The 26754-nt window shown below is 39.9% G+C and overlaps 1 protein-coding gene across 1 annotated transcript; it reads left to right on the forward strand.

Annotated features, from left to right (window-relative positions):
* Positions 1–5975: 5975 nt before the first annotated feature.
* On the forward strand, positions 5976–14586 carry frg1 (FSHD region gene 1). Its single transcript, XM_034085508.2, has 9 exons — positions 5976–6117; positions 7255–7322; positions 7575–7697; positions 9218–9275; positions 9782–9896; positions 11133–11237; positions 11425–11516; positions 13855–13965; positions 14435–14586. The coding sequence occupies exons 1-9, from the start codon at positions 6059–6061 to the stop codon at positions 14469–14471; spliced, it is 768 nt and encodes a 255-aa protein (XP_033941399.1). The 5' UTR covers positions 5976–6058; the 3' UTR covers positions 14472–14586.
* The last annotated feature ends 12168 nt before the right edge of the window (positions 14587–26754 follow it).

The raw sequence follows: 26754 nt of genomic DNA on the forward strand, positions 1-26754 counted from the left end.
ACTTGGAGTTTCAGGCTCTGCACTTTCCCTCATCACCTCATACCTCAAAGACCGCACCTACAGGGTTACTTGGAGAGGGTCCGAGTCCGACCCTTGTCAATTAACTACAGGGGTCCCTCAGGGCTCTGTTCTTGGTCCCCTCCTCTTCTCCTTGTACACAAACTCGCTCGGATCTGTCATTAGCCCGCATGGTTTTTCATACCACTGCTACGCTGACGACACCCAATTAATTCTGTCCTTTCCCCGCTCAGAGACTCAGGTCGTCGCACGCATCTCTGCTTGTCTAGCTGACATCTCTCAGTGGATGTCTGCTCATCACCTCAAGCTCAACCTTGACAAGACTGAACTGCTTTTCCTTCCGGGAAAAGATTGTCCCACTCTTGACCTAACAATCAACATCGGCACCTCTGTTGTTTCCCCGACTCAGACTGCAAGGAATCTGGGTGTGATCCTAGATAACAACGTGTCCTTCACTGCAAACATCGCTGCTACAACCCGCTGCTGCAGATACACGCTTTACAACATCCGGAGGATACGTCCCCAGCTGACCCAAAAAGCCACGCAGGTTCTGGTCCAGGCTCTCATCAGCTCACGCCTAAACTACTGCAACTCCCTCCTGGCTGGTCTACCTGCATGGGCCATCCGACCTCTGCAGCTCATCCAGAATGCAGCGGCTCGTCTGGTCTTCAACCTTCCTAAATTCTCCCACACCACGCCGCTCCTCCGCTCCCTCCACTGGCTTCCGGTAACTGCTAGAATCCACTTCAAGACAATGGTACTTGCGTACCATGCTGCGAATGGATCTGGCCCTTCCTACATCCAGGACATGGTTAAACCGTACACCCCAGCACGTGCACTCCGCTCTGCATCAATCAAACGGCTCGCTGCGAAGGGGACCCAAGTTCCCATCAGCAAAAACACGTGGGTTTGCTATCCTGGCTCCAAAATGGTGGAATGAGCTCCCCATTGACATCAGGACAGCAGATAGCTTACACACCTTCCGGCGCAGACTGAAAACTCATCTCTTTTGACTCCACCTCGAGCGATAGAACTATTAACAAAGCACTTATATACTAATAAAGGACTGGCTTATCTAAAGCCAGTTAGTTGAGTAGCACTTGAAATTATTTTGCTCTATGAAACCTGATGTACTTTATGATTCTGTTTTCTTCAAGTTTTTATTTTGTTGGTCGAACGCACTTATTGTACGTCGCTTTGGATAAAAGCATCAGCTAAATGCATTGTAATGTAATGTAACAAAAAAGAAGGTGCAATTGATATCTATACATACATCCATTTCCTGCTGCTCTTGCAGTACTGGGTCAAAGTTAAGTCAGGCAAGATGTCCAACATTGTGCAGCAAAGGTTAAGGGAGCACCATGATCTATTGGATACTTTGCATGCCTATACCACACTTTGTATTACATTGTGAAACAATTCACTGGATAGTTAGATATGTTTGACCTGCTGGTGTGGTCAATGAAGAGTCAAGTGATCCTCAATATACACATGGATTGACTTGGCAGATATTTCTTTTTTAAAGAGGACATATTATACTTGTGTTCAGGTTCATATTAATATGTTGTGCATCTACTGTGACATGTTTACATGCTTTAATGTTCAAAAAGTGCTTTGTTTTTCTCATACTACCTGTGGTGCATACCTCTTTCAGAAATTGTTTGATGCAGCCATCCATCAGTTTTCGTTATCACTCAAAAACAAAAACGTCAACCTCATTTTGGCAGTTAAAGTACCAAAATAAATGTTAGGTGATCACCAAATTATTAGGTTTAATTCTCTGGAGAAATCCCTACAGGCCAATCACGCAGGCTGCATGGGGCCCACCTTGCGCAGGGGGCCCCGCCCAGAGGGCCTCAGCTGCTGTACGCAGTTCTCCGCTCGGTTCTCCGTGCACCCCCTGCGACAGTGAGAGGTGACAAGGGGAGCACGTCTGTAACCCGACACCGTTGCAATGAATCGACATCTGACCAATCACGGCTTTGATACGGCTACTAGTGCAGGTGAAGAGATGTCGGTGAAAAGGCAGTTTCAGTCCGGCACAAGCTAGAGGGGAAAAAAAAAAAATGTACAACTTGCAAATGTTGTATAAGTCAAATATTAAAACATCTGCTGCAATTCACGACATGAAGAAGGCAGTCTCTGCATAGCATATAGGCTAATGGAGATGCAGTTATTTCCAGCATTCTTTATTTAACATTCATTCAAGTATTTTATGCCTTTTATCTGCTGATGTACAGGAGGAAGAGTGATACACTGTCTGTCTAGTTGGCTTACATAACAGTTAAAGTTTGCAGCCTAAAAAACATGGAGCATTTTTTCCCCTTTTATTCATTTTTATGTCAATTTGCACATTTCATGGTGACGCTCAGCCTCTCCCCTTAACTCCTAACAGTCATCATCATGTCAACCACAACACAGAGAAATACTGATATAAATGTGTGTGTAGTTGTTGATACATTGCTGACAGAGGGAACTACATTTGAATACAGATTTAAGAAATCTCAGTTTTTGAGCATGTAATAAGCATGTTTTGTCTTGACTATATTACAACTATATTATAATAAAATAATATAGTATTTATATTATTGAATTGATTATGATTATTATTAGAAGTAGTTTATTTGCATTCATTATATTTTAATCTTTTTGAGGCTAGTATTTGGCAGGAAATGCAAACGTATACACCTGTAAACGCATACTGAACGACATACATGCACATTTACCATTTACCTCACTGTATAAAAAAGTAACTGTGTTGATAATAATAATAAACAGGAATTATATTTGCAAAGTATCCTACTTTGTTTCCAACAACAACTGTCGGTTGGGGGGGGGGGGCCTCATCTCACAATGTCGCTTGGGGCCCCAAGTTGGCCAGGGGCGGCCCTGAGAATATGTAACAATTTCTTGGCAATCCATCCAGTATGTTCAGAGATAGAGTCTTAATCAAAGTGTTGGAAGGTCAACTCAAAAACGTCAAGCCCTTTGGCTAAATATAAGTTAGCTTAACTCTATGTTGTGTTCGGGTCTCCCGTGACCCGTTTCAAGTTAAAATTATAAAATAACTACGCTCTAGTTTTTTTTTATCGGAACAAGGCTTCATGATATCCTGCACAACAGCTATATAAACACTACAAAACAGATTTTGACAATTTTTGCCAAGTCTGAAGGTCTCTAAAAAAAAAAGTGTATAATTTGCTGTTCGGGTCTGCGACCCAGCAGAATTATTGTGGGTCACTCGGGGTCAAATTTGGCCCAATCAAAATTCATCTTTGACTTTAGACGCCCCACCCCCACCCCCTTCATCCACTGTAACAATCTATATATATATATATTGAGTGAATTGAATCACACGTTGTACTTAAATATGTGGTGTAATGTTTTTTGGGGCCATAAAATAAAATTACAACATGATTATACGGTTATGAATGAATAATAAGTTAGTTATGATGTAATTAAAACAATATTGGATGATAGTCATTCTTTTTGGGTGTTTTGGACTGAGATAGATCATGGATCAAAATGTACCCGCGAACACCATGAACGGTAACAGCTTTCGAACACAATACAAGGGTTAAATAAAAAATAACACTACACTTTGTATAATTTGTGATGCCTATTTGAGGACAAAAACAAACATGACTTCACTTCAGCCTTAAGGAGTTAATTCCTTGTCAGCACTGTTGTGGGTTTACAGTACATATAAAGGATGATAAATGATCTTTTTCACAGTTGGAAGGCAGCTAATGGAGCAGGCAGGCTTGTTAGACGAAAGGCACTTTAACAAGGACATGAGAGACACAGTGTTCCTGAATTAACTCATCCTTCACAAGATGACGGATTTAACATTTAGACTCTGAGAGGTGTCGTATTGTTAAATATATACATGATGTGAGAAGGATTTCAGTCACTCCTTCAAGCCTGTCTAATGATGGCAAAACATGACTACTGACGTTGTGATGTATCTGTGAAGCAATATACAGATAAAAGGAGGTGTAGGTAAAAGGAGGTGTAGGTAAAAGCTGTAGAATATGTATTTTAATGACATGTCATTTTGGCTGGATTGATTAAGTTGTGTTGATGCTTTAACTGTAAATATTTGAACAATTGGATGATAGGATGTCAGTTGGGTTTTATTAAAGACTTGGTGTTGATGTTTCTCCACCATGGCACCTGCATATTTCTTCAAATTGACCTCTTCAATTGATCTAGACCCCTACATGTGAAACTTGGCCACTAGCTGTCTGGAAAAGAGATGCAGTGTATTGAAAAAAAAGAAAGAAAAAATAAGTTAATAAGAGCCCAAACAACTAATAAGATAACCAACTGAAGGCTTGATGATAAAACATTTTTTAAAACAACACTATCAATAATTGAGGCCTATTGAAGTAAGATTGAATTTGTTGAAAATAGAAATAACACATATCTGATGTTTATCCAACAAAGGATACCAAGACCTAATGAGAACATATTCAAAAAAAGGAATTTACTTAATTGGAATCTCAGAAATGAAAACTTTAAAATGTATGACTACAGACTTGATGGTTTATTGGAGAGTACAGTAAACATGTGCATCACTGCAGTGACAAAATAAACACCATCACAAATTACTTTCACAACACTGGCAACCCATATGTTATGGTGTTATGGCAGCGTCAGGTACTGTGTTTTGGCATTTTGCTTGACACTGTCTTCAGTGGGCCTTTTGCAAGTACTTATGGGCTTAACCACTCATCTCTCTCAGTAAGTTATGACTGTTTAATCCCATCAACAACAGAGGGAGTGGGATTCAGTTTAGGCAGGCTAAAATGTTGAATCATGACTTCTGAAAACCCCACAGGCTAACTTCCTTTAAGCTTAGAAAACATTTTCTAACATGATTAATTCTTCTTACTCTGCAGTAACTTTCCTCAAGCACAGCAACACAGGGAGTTTCACTAAGATAGAAAAGTAGTTTCTCTCCTGCGTCACATGATTTGTAAAGGAGTTATTATGGTGAGTGTGGCTGAGTTTTGGGCGTATCTTAGTTTTCTTTTTTCAGTTGGATGATTGAGTTCCTACCATTTGAGTTTTACTGCACTGAGCAGATAGCACAAGCCAGTGTCTAATTTATTTTTACTTCTTTTGATTGATGATAAATCAGATGATTTACTGTATAAGCTCCTGTCACAGACTCCTGATTGGGTCCTTCCTGTTAAACAAGGCAGCATTAGCCTAAACATATGAGGACACCGTTGTCGAGGTCAGCCCCCTGCGCACCTTACCGGTTGATTGGTGTTACTATTTCTGTATTTGAGATAAGGGTGTCAGAGAGGGTGTGTGTGTGTGTGTGTGTGTGTGTGTGTGTGTGTGTGTGTGTGTGTGTGTGTGTGTGTGTGTGTGTGTGTGTGTGTGTGTGTGTGTGTGTGTGTGTGTGTGTGTGTGTGTGTGTGTGTGTGTGTGTGTGTGTGTGTGTGTGTGTGTGTGTGTGTGCGCGCGCGTGCGTGCGTGCGTGCGCATGGGTTTTTTGTTTCTCTACTGCTACATATTGTTGTGCACCAAAAAACCAATCAATTACCTTGTAGTCCCATGTGAAAACCTAGACCATAGGCCTATAGGCTTGTACGCAAAAAAAAAACCTGTAACTGTCTTCCAAAATATGAGGATAAGAAACACCTTACAATTGAATACAATCTAGTTGTATTAGCACTTCTATTAGAAAGTACAAGAAAAGTATGTATTTTGTTATGGGACTCTTGCATTAGAGTACAATCTAACATTGATTGATGATTTTATTGTATTGCAGAGTACAAGTGTTTGTCACATTGGCACCCTATTAATCGTTTTTTGTAAGTATGAAAAAGGTAGTGTGGTAGAATTAGGTTGGAGACAAAAGAGACTGATTCAGAGTGATAAACGCACAGTTCAGCACACTCAATATTGATTTGGACTGAATGGTCGGATGAGAATCGGAAAAAAGTAGATTGAGCCTCCACAGCCACCGTACTTGTTGTGACTAGGAACAAGCAGCCGGGCTAACCACTAGCTAAGCAAAGCAATGGCTGAATATTCTCACGTTAAAAAAACCAAATTGGTTTTGAAAGGTCTTAAAAAAGGGTAGGTGTTTATTTTAATGAGTAACATTAATCGCTTGTGTCTGCGGTGTTATTCACGGCTTGCTAGCTGTGTTTGTATAACCAAAGCTAAAGCTAGCTGATGCTAACACGTTAACGTAAATAAGCAGTCTTAAACTTTTAACAACCAGCATGGTGACAAAGGCAGCTTAACATCTTCAATCTCACTCGGCTGTTTGCAACTAGTTCAAAATTACGTTAGCTCCTTGTCTAACTCGTTGGCTCTCTAATAAATCAAAGTGTTTTATTTTTGAATAAACGAATTGCCCCAAAGTAGCTTTAACGTTAGTTCAACATCCAAAGTAAAGTTAGATAACCTCAGTTCAACATTTTTTTCGCAGAAGTGCATTAAGTCTGTCAAAACCCATGAATACAGTCAGTACCAGATGCCAAATAGTACTGCTAAATGATAAAACACATGAGATCAACTCCATACGTAAAGTAAAAGTGTGACAAAAAAAACAAGGAAAACAAGATGTGCATAGACAACACAAACTTAAAAAGGGCTCCATCATTGTGAACAAAATAAATAAAGGTTAACGTTAGTTTGACTCTTGAATTCTTTAGCAATCTCTGAATAAAACACGATAGTTGGAGGAGAAAAATATAGACATCAGTGCCTCATAACTTAGCTTTATATGTCATTACTGTTTTTAATTTGAGGCACTTCTGAGTTTCTTAATTAGAGGTAATTATTAACAATTAAACGTAAGCATATAATTCACTTTGTTGTTATGATTTTAGATCAAATGTAATTCTCATTTATTTAGAGACCTCCAGTATTTTAACCTCTCACCTCGCTGCAGTGATGTTCAGGGACATAACTGTTGTGTGTGGTTACAGCTGAGATAGCATTCACTTTCAATCAGAGAGGCGGTTAAAAATGCTGTTCCGCCTGGTGTTTAGTAAATCTTTGTAGTAAACAAGATTGAGTATTTTCTGAAGGTCCTGCAGCTCCGGTCCTAGATCGATACTTTGTTTGGATTTTCATCTTAAAAAGTTATTAATATATCAGTTATTTCTCGTTGATTTTAAGAATATTGCAGTTGTATTCACAAAGACAACATATTCCTCTTCCATGGATGAATTTTCTAACTTGACTTTTTCATTTTTTTCACAGGAAAAAGAAGAAGAATAAAGATAAGAAGAGTAAAGAGGGAGAAGAAGAAGAAAAACCTGATATTGTTTGTATGTCTATCTATTGTTTGTCAAAATATTGCAGACCACATATGTTTGCTATCCTCTTAATGGTCCCATTAAGCTGTGAATATACTTGTCGCATGCATAATATATGAATGAGAAACAGTATAATAGGGGACCTTTTAAAAGAACTAGAGTTTTCTGAGTGAAATATGCTCCTTCAAGCTTCTGTGGCTTTCAAGCCCACAGCAGCATCCAGTGTCATTTTCACCTCGTGACATGTGTCCCTCTGCTCGCCAGGTGGCTGGTGGTGCGTCAGCAACTTCGGGGACATCACTGGATCGGTTGCCATAGAGATGCAGAACTTCTCGTACATCCATGCCCTGGACAGCGGGCTCTTCACAATCGGTGCACCGCACAAAGGTAAAAAGACGGTTTCAGGCTCCGGGTCACTCGCACAGCTCTGGGGACTTTTACACACTTTGATCACATTTTCTCAGCACAGTAAAACTTCTCTATATTGAGGGGAATAGTTGAAAGGGGGAGTCCGTCCTAAAATATTATAGTCAGTTGCAACAACAACATTTATTTGGATTGACACATTAATTTAATATTTGATATTACATTTTGTATTGAACTGCCATAATGTAATATCTACTGATATATGTAGCACACAGAAAAAGAGTGGGACTTTACCTGGAAGAAATTGAAAATAAGGATTAAAATGCCAAATTAGCTGTTTAGCATTTTCATTTTGCTGCATTTTAGATGAAGAACTCCTTTATGTGCCCACTAATGCTGTGGCTGTACAAACTTGAAAGACCTAATTTTGAGTGTACTGTAGGTTGGCTGCAGGTGTTTCTTTTGCCTTCTGCCCCAAGTAGTAAATCCAGACAGCAGACTGAAAAAGCTGAACAGCGGTTGAGTTAAGGCTAAGGACGGAGCTAGTTTTCACTCACTTCTGCCTCTGGGCATACTGAGGGAGTGCTGCTCACTGAATGAAACACTACTCACAATTAATTCAGTCCACGTTTTGTGAGAACCAGAGGAAACGGCTGGGAGATTGAAACATCCCAAATCCCTTAGTGGGTCCTCATCCTCTCCATGCACATAAGCTTATTTATAGGAGATGAAAGTGGATACGCGCTAGCAGTATAAAGGGAGAGATTAGAGATTTCCCTTCGCTTCTGGTTATTTCCTGCACAGACGCCCTGCTGTGGACGATGCAACGTCTCACTGAAAGAAAGTGTTCACATTCTTCTTCAGGTCAGAGGACCATGCTGATGTTCTCTTGACCACTCCAAGGGTCGCCACATGACATATTTCAAAGATAATCAGCCTTTGGAAGAAACCGCTTGTGTCACATTGAGCTTAACTTTGAATTATTGTAAAGGTCGCAAGTGACCTAATCACAGAAATGTCACTTTTAGGAAATCATGAGGAACCCAGGAGACCTCAGTGTGACAGAAAGCATTTAAATGCAACACAATACTTCCTTCCTTCCTTATCTTATTCTAAATGTGTCCGTGCTGATGAAATCACTACTTAGCAGAGGGTTTGCATTATTAATTAAAATAAGTGCATTACTTAAACATGAAACCGGTCTTTAGTATAATTACCCTATGAGAAGAGATTAGGCACATTTTGACGATGGCACATTAAAGTTACACAGTAAATAATTGAATTAGTCAATTGTTATTGTGTGGGAAAGTTTGTTCTAATAAATAAAGATCAGAGTTTGGTTACGGGTCAATCATCTCACATTACAACATTTTTAACTTTGCTGCCTGTTACAACTGTATTGGTGTGTTTAAGAGGTAGAGAGGAGCCTCATTTATAACTACTAATCGGAATTTTAATTAAAATCTGTGTATGGGCCAATATAAAGACAAAGCAATACTAATAACTGTAAAATCTCTTAAATGTAATCCTTGTTTATTTAGAGGATGAAGGACCTGACCCTCCAGAACAGCTGACAGCCGTCAAGGTCTCAGACACGAGGTGAGGAAGAAGATACAAACTGTGCAGAGTATTTACATCCACTGATAATCCTTTAGATGTACTACCTCACTTCTGCAAGGACTTTTTATTGTGTTTAAATGTACACGAGTAATTTACCCTGTCCTCGTGGAGGTGCTGCCCATTCTGGAGCCATGGCTTCAGTTGTGCATCTCAAATTAACTCTCTTATAAGTGTTAAACTTGTATTTGTTTACCACCTTTTTTGAAGAGTTGCTATAAAAGGTGCTTAACAATGAAAATGTTATTAACAACATATTCACAAGGTTTAAATAATAGGTCATTTCATTTTGTGTAAAAGACGTTACAGATACACAGATACACTTGTAAACCTTTCTTGTTTGAAGAGATGATAGTATTGAAAAGCCATACAAAATTAAGCTTATCGGCTTTAAAATGTTTTTATCAAATTCTGTGTTTGGTCTTTTGAGGCAGTGAGTATTTGACTGCTGTCGTCAAATGTAATGTGGTAATGTCTTGCCGTTGCAGGATAGCCTTAAAGTCTGGATATGGCAAATACCTGGGTATCAACTCAGATGGTCTGGTGGTGGGCCGCGCCGATGCCATTGGCTCCAGGGAACAATGGGAGGTGGTCTTCGAGGGAGTGAGTGGATCTTTTTTAAGTTTCTCCTGATCTTGGTGCATGTGTAGATTTAACCCAGCAGGTCAAATGGGATCAAAAGAAGATGGTCTCAAACACTGGGCGATCCACTGTAGATGTAAGACTTGGTTACAGACTGTAGAGAGAGATGACAGGAAACTGGTCATCAATGAGGTCAGAAACAAACAGTGGACATTAGATATTTATATTTTTGGACAGTCTTATGAGTTAATGTTTTATCCCCATTGATGAAATAATATTTGAATGTTGTTTGTATTACATCTGATGACTATATTACTCATTTGTTTAGCATAGATCATTAAATTCCAAATTGTAATTGCTAAATGACTACGGACCCATGTCCCCCACTTCTTTACAGCTTATATTTGTTATTGTCCTCTATAAAACGGGATTATTGAGTCAATTTACTATAACTATATACTAAATGATGTTGTCTTTATGGTGTGTTTCTCCGTTTCAAACTGTATACATCGATATGAGAGTTAATGTATTCTCCCAACTTGTTCTAATATGATGAACTAATTGGGGCTTAGTGGGCAGTCATCTTCAGAGCTACTTAAGCTACTTAAGTCGTTATCCAAGCAAAAATGTCAACATGTCCTTGGGTTCAGCTTCTTAAATTTGACAATTAATACCTTTCTTGTCATATATCATAATAAACCGATTAAGCAGGATTTGTACCGTGTTTTAAATAATAATGGAAAAAATTGGGATGGGCATTTTGACGTTTTGTTGACATGGCCATTGTAAATTGTACGATAAATTGCACATTTATTGATGATGAAAATAGTCTTTAGTTATGGATAATGCACTAAGAACTACTCTTGTTAAGATGTATTTTTAAGTTCAAGTTCTCCATGGATTCCCATATAAACAACTTTAATTGGTTGAAATAAACAAACATATGCTTTGCAGTTGAGGCACATCATGAACAAAGGGACACTTTTTCTATCGCTGTCCCGTGCCTTTCACGGCTCGCCTCATGGCAGATTGGAGAGAAATAACACTTCATTATGCAGAATGCGTTTACCTTATCACTTTAGCGCACTGCTCGCTTTGATGCTTTGTTGAACATATAAACAACCTGCCCGGCACAACCTTGAGACTCTTTTAAATCAAAAATGAGGCAACCTTTCATTCCTGTCACAACAACCAATCCCACTGCAATTCTATCTAATCTACTGCCCCCTCCTCTGTTTTCCTTCTGTTCTGCCTCAGGGTAAAATGGCTCTCCTGGCAGCAAATAGCTGTTTCATCTCCTACAGTGAGAGCGGGGACCTCGAAGCCAAGAGCAAGACAGCAGGGGAGGGCGAGATGCTGAAGGTGATGTGTAAATTGTGTTCTTCCACAAGGTTGCACGTTAAGCCTTTCGTTTTAAGCATGCAATCTCTGTGAGGTCCCGACTGTGGAGATGGAAGGGGTAGATGTTCGTGACCTCTCTCCGGGGAGGTATTTATATTTAATGCAAATCTTCTCTCTCATTGTTTTTTTTTACCTGAATGATAATCAGATCCGATCAGGTGTGGAGCGAGAGGTCAAGCGTAAAGATGACATTGCTGAAGAGGACCGGGGCAACGTGAAGACATGCGAAGTCACTTATGTGTACGTAACCTCCACTTTGTTTAACTTGATAACAAGCAGCTCAATCAACAACAAATGAAGGAAACCCATGATGGCTTCTCTCTGAATATAACTTCCTAATAACTGCCAGACATTCTCCGTTCGGTTCAGTCGACCCTTTGTGCTGCCTATAGTGTGAAATAAGAGCCAAGTGCTATCAGATAAAGTGACAAATACAAAGCCCTAGCTCTGTAAATAGGGAACAATTATCATACATAAATATTCCTGGCAAGCCCGGGGAAACGGCCATGGATGTATAAAGTGAAAGGGACGGTAAATGTTGTGTTGAATTAAAATATATTAACAGTCTTTATACAGAATTGCACCACCTTTAACTCTTCTTGCCTCTAAAATGGAAGTCGTCTGATAGGGTTCGCAGTTTGACATTAATGTGTTTTAACATGTTAGTAAAGGTTTGCTGCTCTACAGTAAAATGAACCACTCAGCTTCACAAATTACCAGAGTGTAACCACTCTGCCAAAAACAATTAAAAGTTTTACAAACATTATCTTTGAAACTTGTTCAAGGATTCAGGGGATTTATTCTCATAACATTACATTCCATCAGAGCATTTGCGTACAATGAGAATTGGTGTCTTGGGTGCTCTCCATTTATACACAGTATTTCATTTTATTTATTTATTCATTCACAAGTTTAAATACAAATACATGTACAGCCATAAGACATAATGGAGACATGTTAGATGGGATACCCTGATAAGCTATAGGAAGACACTAAACAGAAAGTATTTACATTACATATGACATATACAATATATTAAGTGTACACTAATGACTGATTTTAAATGCCATTTTCTTAATGTCTTTCATTTTTTGTAAAGCACTTTGAATTGCCTTGTGTTGAAAAGTGCTATATAAATAAACTTGCCTTGCCTTACACAGCTATCATACAGTGTTATATACATACAGACTCGCATAGAAACAGTCATTAAAATGTGATTTAAATTCATGGAAAATGTATAGTTGTTATCAAATTACTTACATCGGTATTTTGGTAAAGTGATAATTGGTACTATAATGTTTCATAAAGACTCCATCTAGCAAATTAGATGTTGTTTTGAAATGCTTTATGTTCCTATTCAAAAACAGAGAACTTACTATGCAGCACATGGAGTATCTCTTGTATTTCTTTATCCTGCTGTTTTAAACCCTGGAGGTGGCTTTTGCCTTTAAGCTGTAATAATTACACTTCGACAGCAGCCTGATGTGTTGTCGTTTGGGCAGTAAACATTCCAGCCTCCTTTGGTATGAGTACTGAAGCACTTTGTTTTGATTGAGGGATAATTTGATGGTGATATCCTTCCCATTATCTTCACATTGTGTCAGAAAGCACCGGCAAGACTTTGACAACAAAATCGCAGTGTGTGTGAGAGGACAGGGTTGAGTTACCGCCTCATCAGTCTCGCGCCTTTAAAGATGCAATTGATGGTCTCCTGTTAGAGTTGGAAGAGAAAGTAGGCAATCCCACATTTCAGCTTCCGATGCTGGAAGTGTTTTATACACGGGCCGCCTGTAGCCTATTAAGTTCTAGGCAATATGTTGGAAGTGCTTTTTTTGTTTGGCATGCTTTGGATCGTGTTCCTGCTCTATTATTTCTTTTAGATGAATGCTGGGGAAATGGACTCATCATGTTGACATGTTGATAATAGCTGCCCTTGAGCCTGCGTCTTGATGTCGTGTTTAGCGTCTAAAAGGCCTTTCAGGATGGAGAGCAGCCCAGGAATCATAAAACACAGGCAGAGCAGAGAGACTAAATATCAAGGAAGTTTCTGACTAGATGCCTCAGTTTGTTACGGCACTTCTGTGGTAGATATGTGAACGCATTATTAAGATTGCTTATATTACAATAACAGATTATTTTAAGATGTAATGAACATGTACATGTTCATGAAGGTTCACACTGACAAAGGGAGGATTAAGTCCTCACACAGTGCAGTGGTACCTTTTTTTACATATATAATTAAGCTGACATTTGAATAGTAAAAACATTTCCACTTTTTAATTGGTAGTATATTGATTTGTGGCAACTAGTCAGATTATACATTAAGCTTTAGTATTTAGCTGCTATTTTCAACATTTAGATATTCTGCTTTTTTGAATAATCAGGCTTATTGTTTGGATTTTATTGTTACCGTTAGCTTCTATCGCCTCAGTGTCAGTCCTCAAAAGAGGATAAGTTGTAATTATTGTATGTATTTTGAGGGTCTGAAGTCTGTTTGTGTGTGTTGGATTCTGGTGTTAAGTCATTTGCCTTTGCTCATCCTTTTTTATTCTTATTAATGTCTCTGTGTGGTTTGCAGGAAAAAGTTTCAGAGTTTTCAAGATCGACGGCTCCGGGTTAATGAAGGAGACTCCTCCGAGCTCAAGAAAGCCAGAACGGACGGGAAGTTTCATGAACAATTGCTCGACAGGTGAGAAAATAAGCTCATTAGATGTGTATCTCAAACTCTGATTTGTTCATTCAGGTATTAAGAAATATACACGAAAGAACAGTTGAGCTGCTAATTCCTAGTTTTCACTAACGGTATTCAAGTTGTGCTAAATAAAAAATCCATCAAACAGTGAAATACTAGGCTAATGAAAGATTGGCACTTGAGTTTAATTTCTGATGATTAATACAAACACACTTTATACAACATTTTTGAAAATGTGAAAATAACAAGTTGCAATGAAATGTTCTTAAATATATTTTCTTTAAAAAAAAAACTATACAAAGCTGCACATTTACTTGTAACTGTATTAAAACCCAAAAAACAATTACTTATACCAACACAGTGGAATATATTAGACACATAGACATGAAATGAATTATCATAACAGAAAAAAGATCGAATGCTCAGTAACAACACTGACTGTAACATGTCTTTCCTCTCATTACAGGAGAAGCAAAATGAAAGCAGACCGGTACTGCAAGTGAAGACTCTACTTTTAATTTATTTGCTACGGTCTTCATTTGTAAATGTTTTACCATTTGATATGACATTTAATAATTTTCCCTTTTTTTTTTTTAATAAAATTACATGGTCAAATGAGTTGTGTTGGTATTTGTGTGTTGCTTATATTGAATTCATCCTAATGGTGACAATACAATTTCACCCATTGGCAAATTCTGTAAATAAATAAGCGTATTCTTTGTAGCAGTGATTTAGTAAGTAAAAGAACCAATACAGCAACTTAAAATAAACATACATGTAAGATTCCAATAAAAGTCCTACTATCATATGCCAAAGAACTTAAAGGATCATTAGTAAAAGATCCTGTTTTGCAGGCTAATGCCCCTGTGAGGGATTTATAATGATATTGTTAATACTTAATACCTAAAGTTTGGTATACACTGATCCACTTCAAAGTATTACAGAATTAATCAGAGGGGTTATGGGGGTGTAAAAAAAGAAAAACAAAGTTCTGCTACGCACATTTTGGTACCACTTTACAATAAGACTACCCTTATAAAGGGTTTACGAATAGTTTGTAATTCATTTATTAATTAGGTTGTGAACACTAAATCATTAATAAGCTTTTATAAGACATGAGATAAACAGGGCAACTGTGACTGGTTGCTTGCCAAAAAGTGAGCCCACATGTATCTGTACTGCTAAGTCTTATATTTGCTACTTAGCTTACTTCGTCTTCTTCCTCAGCCAGCATCCTTAGTATCTGTTGTTCACTTAGTTGATTCTCGCTAAGTAGCCAATATAAGGCTTAGTCATCTTGCCAAATAGTGAGCCCACATTTATCTATACTGCCAAGTCTTATATTGGCTACTTAGCTTACTTCTTCATCAACCAGCATCCTTGGTATCTGTTGTTCACTTAGTTGATTCTCGCTAAGTAGCCAATATAAGGCTTAGTCATCTTGCCAAATAGTGAGCCCACATTTATCTATACTGCCAAGTCTTATATTGGCTACTTAGCTTACTTCTTCATCAGCCAGCATCCTTGGTATCTGTTGTTCACTTAGTTGATTCTCGCTAAGTAGCCAATGTAAGGCTTAGTCGTCTTGCCAAATATTGAGCCTATGTTGATTTATGAAAACTGTTAGAACTGGTTTATAAATGGTTCTTAATAAAGTGTTTACAGCCTAATTCATAACCTAATTATAAACCCTTTATGATTCCTTTATATGGGTAGACGTATTGCAAAGTGGTACCCATATTTTACTTATACTTACTTTTTTTTTGTCAGAGCAGATAATGTATTACTGTATCATTATGAGCATATTTTTGGAATAAAATGTGGTTGTAAAAGATAAAGACAAACAGTATTTGTATGTGTGTAGTGAGCACTAATTCTGACATTGATTTCTGTGATTCGTCTACCACAATTTTCATTAAATAAATCTTTTTTTAGTATATATCTATATATATGTATGTATTCTTTTGTTTGTAATTCTTGTTCTTTATTGTACGAACAATGTGGATTATGATTATGTTACTTCTGTTTGAAGTTGTAAACAGTATGTTGACTGCAGTGTCTTTGGTCACACAATGTGGTATACAACATGGTTTTTTTTCTACAGGATTGTAGCTGACATCCTCGTGGATTCATCTTCTTATTACAGACACATGCATTTCCTAACATTCGGTCTATATGCTGTAAAATGTATTATCTCTTCGATTTACACACGGCATCTATTGCACGTCTGTCCGTCCTGGGAGAGGGATCCCTCCTCTGTTGCTCTCCCTGAGGTTTCTCCCATTTTCCCCTTTAAACTGTGGGTTTTCTCTGGAAGTTTTTCCTTGTACGATGTGAGGGTCTAAGGATAGAGGGTGTCGTTTTTCTCATACTGATATTCTGAACAATCTGTGCTGTTGTATTTGCTGTAAAGTGTCTCCTGTAGGCTATTTTTATTATATGTACAGCACTTTGGCTCGACCAAAAATCGTTTATAAATGTGCTATATAAATAAAACTTGATTTGATTTGATGTTCATAAATGCAAATTCAACAGTAAAACAATGTTGTTCAGTTTTTATTTCCTAAGGGTTTGGAGAGTAATATGTAATTCTTTTACCAAAAAAAGGCTAACAAGAAACGTATGTATAGTAATCGTTTTAAGTCTGATATAGCGCTACCCGTGGCTCTTGTTGTTCTAACTGTGTACTGTTATGTACTGTTGCAGGAGTAAACGTGTTATTAAAAGTAAATGTACATTAAGAAGCAAAACGACAGGAAAAATATACATTAAGAGACTCTTTTAGTAGGGATGCAGGCAGAAGGTGTCACGGGAGGAAACAATCATAATCAACCATCATGACCAGTCATGTTCTGAGGGGTATTTATGTCAATGATTACTCTTTTTGTCGCAGCCTCTGGCGTTCATGGCAAGTGAAAGAAACTTCTTTAGATGTTTTAAAAGATAATCAAAATGCATGTGTGTAATCACTCGGTTATTTTTTACAAATCGCGTTTTATGTCTCATTAAGAGCCTTCGGCCTTCCCTCTCCTGAATAAAAGAGAAGGGTCCAGGAGGTTGAACCTGTAGGAAGTTGTACTTCCAAATATGATCAGAAGAGAGTGCGCCCAACACGTGAGACGCTGGCGCAAGGACATTTTATGAGACATGGAGGTTTAAGGTTTAACTTTTATATATACAGTCTATGGGTTTAACAGACAATATGGCGAACCGAGTACAGGTAATTAACGTCTTGTGGTTTTAGATATAATTACATAGGCCTACTATGTAGGTTCTCGGTTGTTTGTCGATTTGGCTGTTTAGTGCAGTGTAATTGTGTTTATTTTGCTAATTTGTATTTTAAATATTCAATTTAAAGGAATGGAATACATAAATAATATATATATATATTTATATGTGTATGCTAACTGCGCGAGCATGTCCAGTTAGCATACATGCTAACTGAACGAGCATGTCAAGCTAAGAGCTAAGATATATACATATATCTTAGCTTGACAGTGTAAGTTTTAAATATTCATTGAAGGTGTCTTTCACATTTGAATGTGTATTTATTTAAAACATGTATTAGTTGCTATACTGTAGACATGTAGGCCTACATGTCTACAGTAGGCCTACAGTAGACATGTAAAATAATAATATAATTATACATATGTATAATTATATTATTATTTTAAGTGTGGTTTAAAGTAAACTTATATAAAGTTATTTGGTTGAGCCAAGTACCCAGGTCGATGCAATCAGGTAATTAGGACAGAGCCTCTGTTTTTAGATGGGGTTTGTGGCCATGCTGTAGGCCTGATGTTTAAAGGTCCCATGTGATGCTTTTCCGGTTATTAGCCGTCCCCTTACATACCCTACCTTTAATGTAGACCGGAGCGAGAGGGTGACTGACGAGCATAAGTTTCACATTCCTTTTTTATTTAAATTCCAACTTTGGTCATGAAGAATATGTTTCTCTGTTGTCCACGTTCATAAAGCAACAGCATCAGAGCACGGTGCAGAGTCTCTAGATGAGTTCACAGTAGTCCCTCGTTCTTATTGAACATCCATGTTGTAGTCCGCTGTATAGAAAACTGTAGTTTCCATGGTTGCCCCACAGCAGCAGACGCACATTTATGATGTCCGCTGGCGCATCATAAACACGTCAGATAGTGAAAGTGCAGTCGGAGTACCACAGTCTCTTCTCCTAAATCCTTTTGAATTCTCCTATCCACTATCCCTTAACCCCGTGACGTTTCACTCAGAGGTCAAGGAATAGACGATAGGGTTGGACGTTAGGAGCTGATTTTTGGATTATCCGACCGCAACCTTTCACAGAAAATACCTGTCTATGCTGCCCCAGAACGCCTGGTTGGAGATTTATCTTTTTCCATTGTTTTCTTCCTGGGTACAGTGACGTGCCCATACCCAAATGGACCAATCCGTGGAGCCGTTAGGTTAACTTCTTCACACACACACTCAATATTTTCTCATCTGCAGCTCCGCCGACTTTTCCTCCCTGAGACGGCGGGAGGCTGTGCGTCGGTGTGTGAGCACACACACAAACTATCAGCCAGGCTGCAGGTGTGTGTGTGTTCGGGCTGGTTTCGGGCTGGGTTTCGCTGTGTCTCGCTGTCTCGCAGACGGCCACTGGGCTCATAGGGAGGGGGGGGGGGCAGGAGCTCCAACAAGCTGTTTAGGACAGAGAGTGAATACACATACTATACAGAGATGCTGTATGTGATTTTGGAAAATTGCACAATATAAATCTATTTTAGTATACCTTGTGACGAAGGTAACTTTGTCACTGTGGACTAACGGCTTCAAGCCTTGTATATTGCACATGTCTTTTATTTTGAAAAGTGTTCCCCCTCACGTTCTTTCTGTTACTCCTGATTATGTTCACCTGGTGCCCTGTGTTGTCTCCTCCCCCCCCCCCCACCTGTGTCTAATTGCTGATTAGTGGGTGTGTATTTAGGCTCTGTGTTTCCTGTTTGGTGAAGGCTGGTAGTGTGGGTGAGATCCTTGTGGCTGGTGACTGTGTTCACCTGGGCAGCAATATTGAGGCTGTGTATCCAACACACTCTCACTCCCTAAGCGTCCAATAGCGACGTTTGGTCAGTGTCCGTGGCGTCCAATTGTGACGCTCCTTCAGCGTCGTAAAGGGACGCAAATAGCTTTCAACTGATTGCAATGTATTCCCATCTGCGTCGGGATTTGACGCTCATGGAAGCACGGCATTCGTTTATGCCGGCTGCCCTTAAAGGCAATGTGAGCATCCATTCCCATTGGATAACGGAGAATTTTACACCCGGAAGTAAGTACTCCTCTTACTGTCGATTGATTTTACAGTGATATCTGCACTACTCATCGACTAAAAAAACACCAGATTATCCTTGTTAATTACACAACATTGATTGGTTTAAATTGTGTGCAATGCTTTTGTATTTTTCCCCTTCGATTCGGAGAAACAAATATGTTTTCTGAGTAAAGGATGGCAGAAGACACTACACTACCCAGAATCCCCAGCTATCGTTTGGCCTACACCATGTGCTCTGTTTGACAAACCCCGTTTTTTTCACCATTCATTCCGATGGCTGGCGTCTATGTCACGTGATCTTCAAATTTCTCCCTGCAGAAAAAGAAAACATGGCCGAAATTCGTTTTATTCTCGGTAGAAAATGCCTATTTTAAAGTTAGTTTGGCCATTAAAATGCGTTTTTGATGTCATTTGATGCGAGAAATATGAGTTGTTATTTCAGATTATGTGTGCAGTGGATGTACACGATCTTTAGTTTGCTAGTTATTACGAAGATTACTTCAGGAAATCGCGACGTTTTCATTGTTACCAAGGTGGTTGCTAGGGACGCTGCTATCGATATTATTTCTGTTATGTTGTGTAACTGTTTAATGGTGTTATCTTTATTGCTACCCCTTCCCCGTCAATGTATAGTGTTGGTCCACAGCCTAAACATATTAGTTTAACAAAATCCGCATCTAAAGATAGCCTACGTTATTTCCCCCCTGTGCAATTCCAGTCTCACATCTCAGAGCACATTGTCATTAACAAATACCGGAAACAGACCAAAATAATAATAATACCTTATTCCGAGTGCTCTTGCTTTTCTCTTTGAAAGTCATCACATAACGGCATTGTAATACACGGTTCGGCTGCATTACATATTACATATCTGCCGTAGTTCTGTATTTATAGAGCCCTGATGAGAAGACAAACGTGAGGAACTGAAAACGTGACGTGGATCATAAATATATCAGCCATTAAACAACATCTTACATTTCTTTTCACACAATACGTCTCCTTGCCATATCAACACTAATTCGGCTCACTTTTATATTTGATCCAATTGGTAGATAGGCTGTATTTACACCATAAAGGTGCACAGCTGATATAAAGGGACACCTGGTGGTTAAAGCATGTTATTGAATTTCAATATTTTTATTATTAGATATTAATACGATCCCTATAAAATATATTCATTACTCGTTATTCTCTACTAATTGTTAATTAAAGACTGTATGTAATGACTATTTTGCACATCCCTTTCAAGATTTCAAGATTTTCTAAGGTTTATTGACATATCATATAGGCCTACACAACTGTGGTGTAGTTCTGCACTGAATGAAAAACTTGGGTTGCAGGTTCCTAGTGCATTACAAGACATCTATCAATATTTGTGCATACCTCCAGCAATGTTAACTATGTTGAAGCACTTATTTTAACTGATATTATACATAATGTATTTTACTCTTATAAGATGTATGTAGATATTTCATCTCCGGCCTTGTCAGGTATTGAACAATAAATAAATAACACAGAATTGTTGAATATAAAACACAGAATTTATGTGATTATACTAAATGATTTTCAAATAAACACAACTGCATATTTAACTGTTACACATGCTGATGTAACGCAAATGTTCCAACTTGGGATCAATAAAGTATATCTTATCTTAAGCTGATTGATGGCTACTGCCATATTTGCAAAATGTGCCTCTGAACCTTGACAAGTGCATGTTTCAGGCTTATCAATTAATGTAATGTAATGTTATCACAGGGGTCACACACATAAGACCAGCTGTTAAATAAAGCTCTTCTGACCTTAGCTGGCATGTGGGTATATATATTAATACTGCCCATATTGGGCACAAGCAATTTTCACCCATTTATTAATTATGTTTTAAATGTGAGTGTTTCCTGTCCCCTAAACCTCCAGGGATGTACACAGTTTAATACTGGCAACTTCTTATTATGGGAAATACGAAAACGTCTTTTAAAACTACAACTCCCAGTAGAGACGTGCCATAGGGAACATGTTGCGAAACAGAATAGCCAGCATGTGTAGTTCTGGGGATGGGGTGGGGGAGGGGGGACGCGGTGGACCCGTTCAAATCCAGTTTTGGACAGTCTGCCGTGGTTCCATCCCATTTCAAGTGCTGTTAGAGAATCGGCTTAACCCTCGGAGCACACTCTCCAATCACAGAGCTTGAGGACTATCACGGGTTTGTCAAGAGCACATGGTGTAGTCCAGGGCTATTCAATTACACATTCAATTGGGCCAGATTTTATAACTACAAAATGCAGCTGGGCCAGACATTCAGCGGCCTGTAAAAAGCGGGTAATGACACATTTTAAACCAACACATATTACTGCGATGAAAAACATGCCATTTGTATTCATTGTTCATCTAACAAAAGTGCATAAAAACACAACAAATTAGCATTAATTTAACAGAATCTGAGGCATCTCAAAGTGCATAAAAAAAAAAGTGCACAGTTGTAGCATTACATGTGTTTGCTTTAGAAGTAAAATATTCAGATAATTTTTTTCGACCCAGACACATTACAAAGTGCATTTAAATACAAAAATAACTGTCAAACCCTTCAGTGCACAAACCCATAACAAGGGATAAGGGTAACTAACATGAATGAATACTACACTACACGTCTACTATGGTAAACTAGGTGCTTACTATCACCGCATGTGTGATCATGTGTCATCGCTGACTTTCTCAATGGGAGAAGTGACATTTTTAGTTTTGAACAAGAGCAGTGATGTTTGGCTCATAGGATGTCAATGCAATCCTAAGACATTGGTGAAGAGTGCTGTCAGTCAGGGAGCAGCGAGTGCTACTTTTGATTGAGTTCATGTGTGAAAAGCTTGACTCACATTTGTATGTTGATTCAAACATACTGAGCACACAGATCACTACTTTCTGAACGAAGGGAACTGCTGTTTGTTGACATCACTCCAAAACTTCGCTGGCCCGTTAGTGCGCTGCGCTTGGGGCATCCGGTTACGGATGAATGCATGTCAATAAGTTTCAGTGTACATTTCCCCTCGTCGATGGAGGGGACCACTTCCTTTGCTCTGGTGGATACGCCCCCCTCCATTGCAACAGTGAAGGGGTCTCTGACAAAGCCCATCACCTCTGTGGGCAGAGCAAGTCCATCCAATTGACCAAAGTTCTCTTTCAACCTCGCAATGAAATCTGTCATCACATCCGTGATTTGTGCCGGGGATGTGATGTGTTTGTGGAGCGTCGGAAAATGCAGCATCCGACCCGTACTCAAGTCGGTCGCGAAAAGGTCCAGCTTGACTTGGGCAATGACTCGCGCATCTGCTCCACAAGATCAATGACCGTTTTGTCTTTGTTTACACTTCAGAGTTGAGAGAGACATGTTTTAGAGTTGCTATCATAGGACCACCGTTACTAGCACCACTAGATGCACTTTCAAAAAACGTGCTGCGTTGTGGTTTGGTGGTTTCTAGCAACGCGGAGTGTTGCGTTCATGGTCTGTACTAGTGTAGGAATTTGGGCACGAGAGGCTGGGCCACTCGGGAGTTGGTTCTGGGCCGCATCTGGCCCGCGGGCCGCCATTTGAATAGGCCTGGTGTAGTCCAAACGATAGCTGGGGATTCTGGGTAGTGTAGTGTCTTCTGCCATCCTTTACTCCTGGGAATGGACGCTCACATTACCTTTAAGGGCAGCCGACATAAACGAATGCGTGCTTCCATGAGCGTCAAATCCCGACGCAGATGGGAATACATTGCAATCAGTTGAAAGCTATTTGCGTCCCTTTATGACGCTGAAGGAGCCTAGGAGCGTCACAATTGGACGCCACGGACACTGACCAAACGTCGCTATTGGACGCTTAGGGAGTGAGAGTGTGTTGGTGTATCCTGTACCACAGCGATGAATAAATGCCCACACCGGGTTATATTTGAATTCTCTGCCTCCTTGCTTGGTCGGGCCGCTCAACTTCACATTTGGTGTCAGAAGTGGGATTGACCAAGTGAGGAGGTGAAAACGATGGAGGAACTGAGGGAGATTATGAAGTCATACATCGATACATGCAGTATGAGACAGCCAGATTCAAGCGGGAGGAGTGCAGTTTGGGAAACATGGAGCAGCCGTTTTCAGGGATACAGGAACAGGTTTCCCTGATAAAAGAGAACGGACTAAAGGCAGAGCCGGCTGCAGAGCAACACATGCCTCAGGCCACTCCATTGAAGAAGAAGGTTAAGAAAAGTAAAATGGAGCCGGATGCAGTGGACGAGGAGGGTCTCGTGAGTCCAGCTGAAACAACAGCAGAGGAAAAGAAGAAGGGGGGGGGGGGGGGAAGGGGAAGAAGGTGGATGGTCAGGAGGCGGTGCAGTCTGAGGACCAACCAGCAGGGGGCGATGCAGAGACAGAAAAGGAGCCGGAGACAACAGACGCCTCTCTGCTCGCGTCGGGCCAAAAGAAGAAACGTCCCCGGAAGAAACTGAGTCTGAAGAAGAGACAGAGGATCCAGAAGAAAGAGACGCAGAAACACCGGACGGAGTGGAGACACATGGAGGAGAGCAAAATGGCCAAGATCCATAAGTGTCGCAGGAATGAGCTACTGTTCTCTTTCGGGAGAGGAAGGAGGAAATGTGACGAAGGTAACTGTGGACTAACGGCTTCGGGCCTTGTATATTTTTGCACATGTCTTTTATTTTGAATGGGACCTTTAAAATAAATGATCAAATATTATCCGTTAAGATGAATGTTTTATTTAAAAGGTTTTTATTTATTTGTTTAAGGAGGGACCCCAGAGCCAAGGGCAGGCCGAGCAGACCGCCTACTCCCGCCGCAGGCAGGATCAAACTCTCGGTCCAGCAGCTTCCCCGGTGATGGGCTCCGTGTAACAAGTCCCCTCAGTCTGTGCGGGGAGCCGCGCCGTGCCCAGGTACTCCCCGTTCTGCCTATCTGCACCACGGTGATGCTGCTGTCATCGCTCGCCTCTCCTCCGGTGATGCCCTCGGCTCCCTCCGCCTCCACACTGCCCAGCACACTGGAGATCACTATCCCGTCGGGAGTCGCAAGTCTCTGGCACTGTTATTTTGGGGGTCGCGGGCTGAAAAGTCTCATCATACTTAATCCTAGACAAGTAGCACATGGTATATATATTGTACGACTTTGTAATTTTTGAATGTTGATATGTATTCGCTCATAGCCTACACTGTAAAAATACATCATTTTGTTATACATGCATTACAACAAGGGTCTGTACTTTTACATTTCTATTTATGAAAGCAATTCAGGAGTTGCCAGTAATTTACTGTGAATTTACAATGATAGAGACGTACATAATGGTCTCCTGTCAAATACTATTATACACATACAGCAAGCAAAAATGCACAAAAGGCATCTCACCCGTGAGTCCAGTTGGGTCAAATCAAATAGACTACACTGTAAAATAAACGGTCAAAGTACTGGCAGCAGCAGCCGCCAAACAAAAACCCTTAAAAGTAAAATACTTTAACTGAAATAAAGTGCAAAGGCCATTAATTTACGGGAATTGTCCTTAAAGATTTTACAGGAAAACACTGTAATGTTACAGATGTTTCCTCTTTTCAAAATCCGTTGTCTTAAAATTGTCAGATTTGGGGAAAATAGGACCCAAGTGCAGTTAAAAAATACAAAAAAAGGTTCGTTAACAAAAAGCGAGCTTTATTATAAAAAGCCGAAGGCATGAAAAAAAAAAGAAACTAATTAACAGAAACAAAACCGGGGAGCACGACAGACAGGAACAAACTTACATACGGGAACAGGCAGGAGACACGGACAAGCATGGGTGACAGTGACATGAAATGACGACGAACAGACATGGAGCACAGGGGGAAGACAAGACTAAATACACAGAAGGGTAATCACAGGACAAGACACAGCTGGGCAGGGGAGGAGAAACACAAGGGCAACAGGTGAACTCAGACAATTAGACACACCAGGGAAACTAACGACAGGGAGAAAAAATACAGGGAGAGGGACCAGACATTATACAAAGAGGAAAACATTTCAAAACAAAGGTGGAAAACATAAATCCAAAACCATGACAAAAATGTTACATTCAAATATATATATAATATAAAGTGCTGATGTGAAAAACAGTTTTTTACATTTTTTTAATTATATTTTTATGATCAAACACAAAAATAAATACAGCACCTAAAGTTCTACAGGTAGTGTTAACGATGCCATGATCTTAGGGCAGGAATACCGTGAACATACACTGAACAAAAATATAAATGCAACACTTTTGTTTTTGCTCCCATTTTTCATGAGATGAACTCAAAGATCTAAAACTTTGATGATAGTGAGCACTTCTCCTTTGCCGAGATAATCCATCCCACCTCACAGGTGTAGCATATCAAGATGCTGATTAGACAGCATGATTATTGCACAGGTGTGCCTTAGGCTGGCCACAATAAAAGGCCACTCTGAAACGTGCAGTTTTGCTTTATTGGGGGGGTCTGGGGGGGTCCGAAAACCAGTCAGTATCTGGTGTGACCACCATTTGCCTCACGCAGTGCAACACATCTCGTTGATCAGGTTGTTGATTGTGGCCTGTGGAATGTTGGTCCACTCCTCTTCAATGGCTGTGCGAAGTTGCGGGATATTGGCAGGAACTGGAACACGCTGTCGTATACGCCGATCCAGAGCATCCCAAACATGCTCAATGGGTGACATGTCAGGTGAGTATGCTGGCCATGCAAGAACTGGGATGTTTTCAGCCTCCAGGAATTGTGTACAGATCCTTGCAACATGGGGCCGTGCATTATCATGCTGCAACATGAGGTGATGGTCGTGGATGAATGGCACAACAATGGGCCTCAGGATCTCGTCACGGTATCTCTGTGCATTCACAATGCCATCAATAAAATGCACCTGTGTTCGTCGTCCATAACATACGCCTGCCCATACCATAACCCCACCACCACCATGGGCCACTCGATTCACAACATTGACATCAGAAAACCGCTCACCCACACGACGTCACACACGCTGCCATCTGCCCTGAACAGTGAAAATCGGGATTCATCCGTGAAGAGAACACCTCTCCAACGTGACAGACGCCATCGAATGTGAGCATTTGCCCACTCAAGTCGGTTACGATGACGAACCGGAGTCAGGTCGAGACCCCGATGAGGACGACGAGCATGCAGATGAGCTTCCCTGAGACGGTTTCTGACAGTTTGTGCAGAAATTCTTTGGTTATGCAAACCGATTGTTGCAGCAGCTGTCCGAGTGGCTGGGCTCAGACGATCTTGGAGGTGAACATGCTGGATGTGGAGGTCCTGGGCTGCACGTGGTCTGCAGGAAGTGATTAGTATAAGAGTATTAAATAAACAAATTAATATCTTACAATTCATAATTCAACACCCCCACTTACTCTTATACTGCACAAATTCTCAACATAAATTCAAATGTAGACACCTTGTACACTTGCACAATAACATAGTGTTTTCAACTTCTGGGGT

Source organism: Pseudochaenichthys georgianus, chromosome 1 (assembly GCF_902827115.2).
Source record: "Pseudochaenichthys georgianus chromosome 1, fPseGeo1.2, whole genome shotgun sequence".
Classification (NCBI taxonomy): Eukaryota; Metazoa; Chordata; class Actinopteri; order Perciformes; family Channichthyidae; genus Pseudochaenichthys; species Pseudochaenichthys georgianus.